General features: G+C 43.9%; 1 protein-coding gene across 1 annotated transcript; it reads right to left on the reverse strand.

The window, feature by feature from the left end:
* Positions 1 to 6,211: 6,211 nt before the first annotated feature.
* Positions 6,212 to 8,260, reverse strand: LOC120846869. Its single transcript, XM_040503979.2, has one exon. The coding sequence runs from the start codon at positions 8,231 to 8,233 to the stop codon at positions 6,821 to 6,823; it is 1,413 nt and encodes a 470-aa protein (XP_040359913.1). The 5' UTR covers positions 8,234 to 8,260; the 3' UTR covers positions 6,212 to 6,820.
* Positions 8,261 to 8,704: the final 444 nt, after the last annotated feature.

The following is an 8,704-nucleotide window of genomic DNA, read 5'->3' on the forward strand; positions in this document are numbered from 1 at the left end:
AGAGTCGGAAGAACATGGCTAGCCATCCTGCTGGTTCAGAAGTAAAAGTGTAAGAAAGCTTTTTAAGCAACCAATGAGATCGACGAAGAATTTTATAGCCCTACAAAGGGGGAATGATGGCCTGACAGAATGGCGTCCTTGAACATCTCACACCGATAACATGACAATGTCTTCTTTTCTGAGCCCGTCGTTGTTTTGTTTACGGGCCAGTCGCCAGCCTGAGCCTGGAGATGTATTTTTTTGTGTGCATATGGCAGTCCTTGAGAGATCCTGAGGGCACTTCTATGAAATGTATTGAAGGCTTTTTACTGAGGTTGTCTAAATTTCATCCATGGCACAACGTAAAGAATTCGGTCCACGATAATGCCGTCATGTTGTTCAAGTCGGCTGGCGGAACACTAGCGGACACAATTCTTCTAATTTTCATGGCTCGTTTATATTCCGTCTAAATTCGGGTTCCAGTTTGATCTGTCCTTAAAGATAACACGTTACGCTGAGGTATCCAACCCTTGTTTGTCTTTTCCTTTTCTGTCTCCCCGCTCCAATCGTAATGCAAATCGAGAGACAAAAGGGTGGTCGCCTTTTTGACGCTGAGACCACTCGGAGGCAATAAGGCTCGCACATCGCTAAGCCGATTAAAAAGGGACAAATTGTTATTGTTACGAGTGCATTCTGGTGCTGTACAGGTGTAGGAATTTTTGAGAGTTCAAGAGGATGTCGCTTTCTAAATCTAGTTACCACACAAAAAAAAAAAATAGATTATCCCCATTTTGAAATTTAGGTCCGCTATATTTCATCAATCACAGTTGGTCTCCAGCGTGACCAGTTTGTTTCTTAATATAATACAGGGTGTTTCATGTAGCGGCCAGATTCTTTAAATAGACCGCAGAATTCGGTTTCTTAAACTATCGCGCTACGATTTCGTGCAGCGTTGCGCACAGGTGGTGCATTTTTCTATAATATTTGCAAGGAGGGAACTTACCTGAGGAAGAAATTAATAAAAAAAGAAAGGCTTAACTGCTATGGAAAAGAGGCGAAGCCACTGGTCTTCAAACATTTGGCCACCCTATATAGCGAAGCCACCGGATGACCGGTGGCTTCGCTGAGTTCCCATAGGAGTTAAATCCTTTTTCTTTCTTTACTTTTTCCTCAAGTAAGTTCACTCTTTGCAAACTTTATATAAAAAAATATCCACCACCTGTGGGCAACGCTGCACAAAATCGTAGCGTGATAGGTTAAGGAACCGAATTTTGCGGCTCATTAAAAGAGCCTGGCAGCTCTTTGAGACACCCGATATATAATATATATATATTTATATTTTTAATATATTTTCTTTTTAATTTTGTAGTTTATCCGGAATATTATCATCATATTTCAACCCGGAAAAGCATGCCACCCGAAAAACCTAAACTCTCTCTCAAATATTTTGAACAGATACTTTTGCCGTCAGTTTTCGTCGAAAAAAAGAAAAAAAAAACGTCTCTATCAATAACCGCGAGACTGGCGCGTCGCTCCATCACCTCCGACCGCAAAGGCAGCCCCTTGTGGCAGTTTCAATTGTGCGTGGGCGAAATGGGCAACGCGAGAAGACCATCCCTCGCGGGGCGGATCGAACTTGGGGCTGACCCCGAGCGGTGCCCCTTCCCCGCGCGGGCTGCCACAAAAGAAGGCCACCGGAATTGAAGGGGAAACCGAGAGGGGCTGCGGCGCCCGGTCACCGAGAGAAATCGGGTTTCCGTCCGGGAATCTATACGTCGGAGCGTTCTGAGGAACCCACAACACCTAAGATACTCACGTCCTTCACTTTTCCCCCGTTTTCTTTCTCGGTTGGGTCTTCGTTTTCCACTTCTGTGGAGTTAAAATTGAAAGTGTGTATAGGCGTCTTGAATGACTGTGCCCCGGTCACGGTTCAAAGCGTTATATATGGACTTCTTTATTTACTTTTTCTTTCTGGGGAGGTGGGTGGGGGACTTCACTCTACTGGATTCGGGCAGGACCGCGGAGAAGACTTATAAATACTTAAACAACTGGTGAGAGAACCAATTTTATTTTCGAAACATTATCCCCCGAGACGCAGGAGCACACAAGAGGAAATGAACTTTTCTGCATTTTTCTTGAGTTTATACTGTTGCCGATTTACGGTTTTATTTATACAATGACTCAAACGGCACAGTTTTTTGGAAATCGTACAAATTCAAGGTATTACCTTCACGAATCTGTAGCAGGTCGGACGAGATGGCAGTTAAAAGCCGAAAGTTTTTTTCACGGTGACATTCAACCGAAGACTTGAGTCTGCCTGCCACAGTTTCATAGAATTATAGAACTATTTTAATAGCAGGTACAGGAATTTATCAATATTGCTGTTCTACAAATCTTACACCAAACTGATGGCATTTTTAAAATAGGATTATGTAACGTCTCTTTCGATGATATCACGGGATCACAATACCTGCTTTTATTACAGCATGAAATGCTTTTAAACGTAACCCTTATTCCTAAGTTTTTGTCCTTCCCTCCGTCCGTGCATTTACGGCTAAATTTAGCTGTAAATTGCCGCATTATGTCACGTCACGTGTCCTATACAACTCGGTGAAATAGACGGCACGTGACCTCTACGCCAATTCAATTTCCTCGCTACATTTGGCGGGTGAAATCGACATCAAGGGACCAGACGTCACGTGACCTGCACATCAATTCAGTTTCCTAGCGAAATTAAGCGGCTCAATGTATGTCATGTGACACATCGATTCCCCAATCCCTTCCCTCTCCCTTTCTTTTCCCATCCCTTCCCCGTCCTAGCAGCACCTCATTTATAATCCTAGGTGATCCTAGGGCCCATCCCCCTCTCCCTCCCTCTCTCTCTAGGCGATCTTCCTATGCCTCCCCCTTTCTTCTATGGAGCCCTTCCATTCCCCCTTCTTGGTCATATGACACACCAATTCAGTTTCGCCGCTGAATTTAGCGGGTATATGTACTTCATGCTACCAGCTCCTTCTGCCCATTACTCTCTCCTCCCTTCCGTCTCCTCTTTTCCCAACGCTGCAACGCCGTCTCCTCACACTTCTGCAGCCCTTTACCCGTTGCCATCTGCCTCCCTTCCACTCTTTCTTCTTCCTTCCTCTCCCACCATTCCCGTCCCTCTGCCTATTCTTTACTCCCTCCTACAGTACCTTCCTTCTTTTAAATCCCCACTTGCCGTTCTTCCACTCGCCCTCTCACTGGTCAGGTAACACACCAATTCAGGTACCTCGAAATAACGACCGTTTAATTGATTAACAATTGAAACAATCGCTCCTAAAAACTGCATTTCATGCATTTTGACTTTGAGGTAAATGTTGCTGCCACTTTTTTACTTACCCTCAATATAAGTCATCATAGCCATAAGAGAGTTGCTTACGACGATTGAGCTTGTTATAGGTTTTGCAATGCTCAAGATTGAGGATTACTTATCGATCGAAGTATTTTCAGTGAAATCGCAGAAATGCTTACTGCATCCTGGAAACCCGGCCAAACAATCATGCTTTGTGCGCAGGACTTTTCTTTGAACTTTGCAACGATCCGGCGTTGTTACAGGGCTGTTAATTATACGCATTCATGAAAGCCTCAACTACTATAGGGCCTCCCCCAGAGGTTCCGAGTGCTTACTACTGCTCTAAGTATCGTAGAAAAAAAGGTCACTGGCCCACCTTTAATTTCATCACATTATGAGGTAGGCGGTGGCCATCTTGCCACTATGGTCTTGGAAGTCTCGTGGTACTAAGGCTGTGCGTCACTTTTTATTTTTTTTATTTATCAATACTGCCAGCCCAATATAGGGCCAAGGCAGGAGTGGGGTGATACAGTGTCACACATGCACATTATAAACACAACAGTTCTAAACAAAGAGCAATCTTAGCACCGAAAATTAATATCTACGACATATTCGAAAGAAGAGAAACAATACAGTAACCAAATGTAATACTAGTAATAACAATAACAGTATAGCAGTAAATGTAACAGCAGTAATAAAAAATAAAGACAGTAAAATAATTTCATAAGAGCAATAAAAGCAATCTTAGCACTGAAAAATATTATCTACGGCTTTTTCGAAAGAACAGAGTGAATCAATATCGACAACATCCCCGGGAAGGCTGTTCCACAAATCAATTGTATGCACAAAAAAAGATTGTTTATAGCTATTTATTCGAGCTTTAATAGGGGCTACGGTCTTTGAGTGATGCAAGCGTTCCGAGTAAAAACTTTTTGGTTTTAAGTAAACGGAGCCATCAATTTTTATACAGTTCTTGAAAATCTGAAAGAACAGCTTCAACCGTTGGCTCTCTCTTCTGTTTGACAGAGGGCTTATATTGGCTCTCCTTTTAAGTTCGGTCACAGACGTAGTTCGTCTGAAATCTGAAAAAACTATACGCACAGCTAGCGACTGAATATCTTCGAGTTCTCTGACCAGAGAGCTCTGCCATGGGCTCCACACTGCAGACGCGTATTCTAAGACAGGTCTAATAATTGTCTTATACGCAAGAATTTTAACGGAAGGGGGAGTTTTACCCAGCGTTCTCTTCAGGTACCACAATTTGTTAGTTGCCCGCTTTTTAACATACTCCACATGCCTTTTCCACCCGAGGTCAGAAGACAAAATCACTCCTAAATATTTGTAACTGTCCACTTCAGTCAATACTACGCCAGCAACCTCATAGCTAAAGTTTAAGACAGTTCTTTTTGTTGTTATGTGCATGTACTGAGTTTTGCTAATATTAATCTTCATGTTATTTTCACGACACCAAGACGCAATGTTCGCCAGTGCTTTACTCACTTTTATCTGGTCTTGTATTTCAACAACGGGACTGTAAATGACGCAGTCGTCGGCAAACATTCTTAGCTTAATTGGGACATCTTCATTGGATGGGAACAAACTGTTAACGTAAGTTAAAAAAAGTAGGGGCCCTAAGACAGAACCTTGGGGCACCCCAGAATGAACATCTAACAGCCCTGAGTAAGTACCATTTATATCCACAAATTGTTGACGGTTTGAAAGATATGCATTGATCCACTTAGTCAAAGAAAAGGGAACTCCGAGATCTATTAATGTCTTAATCAGTCTGCGGTGAGGTACCCGGTCGAATGCCTTCGACAGGTCGATGAAAACTGCATCAACCTGCGTACGGTTGTTAACGTAAGTGGCTAATTCATGGTAAAATTCAATCAACTGGGTTACCGTTGACAGGCCACTGCGGAAACCATGTTGGTTGGGGTTTAGAACATTATGCATTTCTAAGAAAGAAACGAGTTGTTTGGTTATGATATGTTCTAGTAATTTACAGGCCGTGCAAGTCATGGAGATAGGACGATAATTATCAATTGAGTCACTTCTGCCAGATTTCTTTACAGGGACAACCCTAGCGACTAGCCAGTCATTCGGTAATGCAGCATCCTTGATTGATATAGAAAATATTCGTACAAGGTATTTGGCCACCCATTCTACATATCTTTTAAAGAAGGCATTCGGCAAAGCATCTGGTCCCGGGGATTTTTTTTCATCGAGTGAAAGTAGTAGTGCAACAACACCCTCCTCAGATATAAAACTGCTCATGTCATCTGCGGGAGGAATAATGATGTTCTGACGTGACTCTCTCGTAAATACAGACTGGAAAAACTGATTGAACTTAACTGCTATTATTGCCTTGTCACTCACCAGGCTGCCGTCAATAGATATCTGTTTAATACCACTTTTTGTAGGAGATAGGTGACGCCAGAACTTTTCGGGGTTAGATAGCAAACATTCAGGTAACGTCCTTGTATGGTATGTTTCTTTAGCCAATTTTATTAAGCTTTTTAGTTGCCTCGCCTGCTGATTTACATAATCAGATCGACGCTTCCGAAGCCTTTTCAGCTTCCGTTTGACGTGCAGAATTTCCCGTGTTATCCACGGGTTTCGGCGTTTTATCTTTTTTGTCTTTTTTGGAATAAAATAAGCAAGACAATGGCCCACTATACACTTAAAGCTCAGCCACATATCATTTACCTCAGTCCGCTGATTGAAGTTATCGAGGCACTGCTCAAGATAGTCAATAACGGATTCATCATTTGCCCTACCAAAATCATAGTACATCTTCTTTTCATAGTGTTTAGACTTAGTAACAGAAATATCACATTTTAAAAATACTAACTTATGGTCAGATATTCCGTCGTGAACAGAAACCTCACAACCATCGAAATGATTACTAACAAACAAAAGATCGAGTAGCGAACATGTAGTGTCAGTAACACGCGTAGGTTCCGTAACAACTTGACGTAGACCGCGACTGAAAGCCAATTGTAGAAGCGAGTCGGACATCCTCGTGCCCTGGACAGCCACACCATCATCCGACCAAATGACGTCCGGAGCGTTAAAATCTCCTCCAATTATCAACTTACTTCGACTATTAGTGTTTGCGATCAAGTAATCCAGGATTTTATCTAAGTCCTCAGAGGATGATCCTGGCTTTTTATATACCGTTCCAACAGTTATCCAAGTTCCGAAGAAATCCAACTTGCACCACACACTTTCACTGTCACCAACATGCTCCATGGATTGAAACGCCAAGTTGTCTTTTATCGCTATAGCTACTCCTCCACCTCTGCCGCACCTATCCCTGCGAAGTAACCTATAGTTTGGCGGTACGACTTCGTTATCAAGAATATTATCATTAAGCCAGGTTTCGGTTATCAGAAAAACATGCGGGTCGTAGCAATAAATTAAAGCTTCTAGTTGGTCAGTTTTGTTAACTAAGCTTCGTGCATTTAGGGATACCAGTCTGAGTTCTTTTTTTTCTTCCTCTCTGTGTCATGCGCAGGGAGTAAGGCGCTGGCTGGAAGTTTGTACTTGTTTCACCTTGTCATTTTTCTGGTCATCCCATATGTACACTTCACCATTTATCTTCAGCTTATCATATGACAAATACACCTTTTCCCTCCTTTCCCTGTTGGCTCGTGAGCTGTTCCAAAGAAGTCTCCTGACTGAGCGAACACGGTATGAAAAATCTTCACCAATGTATATATTTGTGCCTTTTAATTTTTTAGCATTTTGAAGTATCAGCTCTTTTTCCCGGTAGTCCATAAGTCTAAGTATGACGGGGCGTCGTGAGCCTTCTTTGTGCTTTCCGAGACGGTGGATCCGCTCTATACTTGTTATCGATACCTCCAAATGTTTTTCGAATATTTCCTTGACTACCGTAGTATTTAACGAGGACGAACTTTCCTGCGGACTCTCCGTCAGACCATGTATCACCAAGTTGTTCCTTCGTTCTCTATTTTCCAGTTCATCTATCTTGTTCTCCAGGGCTTGAATATGCGTTTGAAGTTCCTCAGCCCGGGCCGTCATACGGTCTTCACTCGACGTCACCCTCGTGGTCAAGTTTTCCAACTTTTCCTCTAAACCATTAGTGCGCTGTAGCAGTATTTGGATATTAGCATTAATTTCCATTAGAATCTCATGATCAGTTTTTGGGCCTGGGTTTGACTCAACGTCACCGCAAACCAAGAGGCTAATCACACATACACATCTCTTCACCAGAAACAAACAATACCGTGGGCTCGGCGAGACAATTACAAAATAACTGCCTCTAAACGATGTCGTATTTTCCCAACTGACCTGGTAGAAAAGGATCGGCGGTTTAGCCATGCTGTCCAGTCGGCGTGTGCCGAGCCCACTGGCGTTGGTCCGGTCAGGCTTGGTCTTTATGGGCAGCGATTGCAGCGCCGTTGCCGCTGAAGCTGTTCCAAGAGGCACCTCCCCCAAGTTCGGCACGTGTCGACAATCCAGATGCGATGATGCGCCGTAGATAAAGCTGTCTTCGCTCCTTCCGGAGCTCTTGATTGTACCGTCAGGATGACTGCCAAGAGTGCGGGATTCTGTGCAGGACAGCAGCAGGAACATGACCTGGTAGAAAAGGATCGGCGGTTTAGCCATGCTGTCCAGTCGGCGTGTGCCGAGCCCACTGGCGTTGGTCCGGTCAGGCTTGGTCTTTATGGGCAGCGATTGCAGCGCCGTTGCCGCTGAAGCTGTTCCAAGAGGCACCTCCCCCAAGTTCGGCACGTGTCGACAATCCAGATGCGATGATGCGCCGTAGATAAAGCTGTCTTCGCTCCTTCCGGAGCTCTTGATTGTACCGTCAGGATGACTGCCAAGAGTGCGGGATTCTGTGCAGGACAGCAGCAGGAACATGACCTGGTAGAAAAGGATCGGCGGTTTAGCCATGCTGTCCAGTCGGCGTGTGCCGAGCCCACTGCCTTTGATACTGCATCACCATTGAGGAGTGATGCCTTCTCTCTTTTCCATTGGCTAAGCTGATTAAAGGAAAGTCAGGGATGGGCGTCCCGAGTGCGTCGTTGTGCGGCACACACTCGTGAACGCTGCAGTGCTGCCAGTGAATATAGAGAAAGGGTGAGCAGTTTTGGCAGGGACAGTCCCCCTTCAGAGGTGCGTTCCTCCCGTCCCCGTAAATGTGTATCAACGACGCCTCATGTCCGGGTGTCGTGGGAAAGTGCGTGCAAAGTTGCAAGATGGGTGCTAAGCGAGTGGAAGAGATCTGAAAGAACACATACTACATTTTATAAAAAAAGTAAACTGAGGATAAAAATGTTACCCAAAGTAAATTTAGAGCTCGTTTTGTGGTACCATTGATCAGTAGGTTCAGTTCGGATCACTTTTATATATTACTTTATTTGG

This window comes from Ixodes scapularis, unplaced genomic scaffold, assembly GCF_016920785.2.
Source record: "Ixodes scapularis isolate PalLabHiFi unplaced genomic scaffold, ASM1692078v2 PGA_scaffold0__279_contigs__length_252992795, whole genome shotgun sequence".
Lineage (NCBI taxonomy): Eukaryota > Metazoa > Arthropoda > Arachnida > Ixodida > Ixodidae > Ixodes > Ixodes scapularis.

What these genes read in the sequence shown, in the direction of transcription:
- LOC120846869 (XM_040503979.2), bottom strand. Translation starts at nt 8,233, where the DNA reads ATGGCTAAACCGCCGATCCTTTTCTACCAGGTCATGTTCCTGCTGCTG.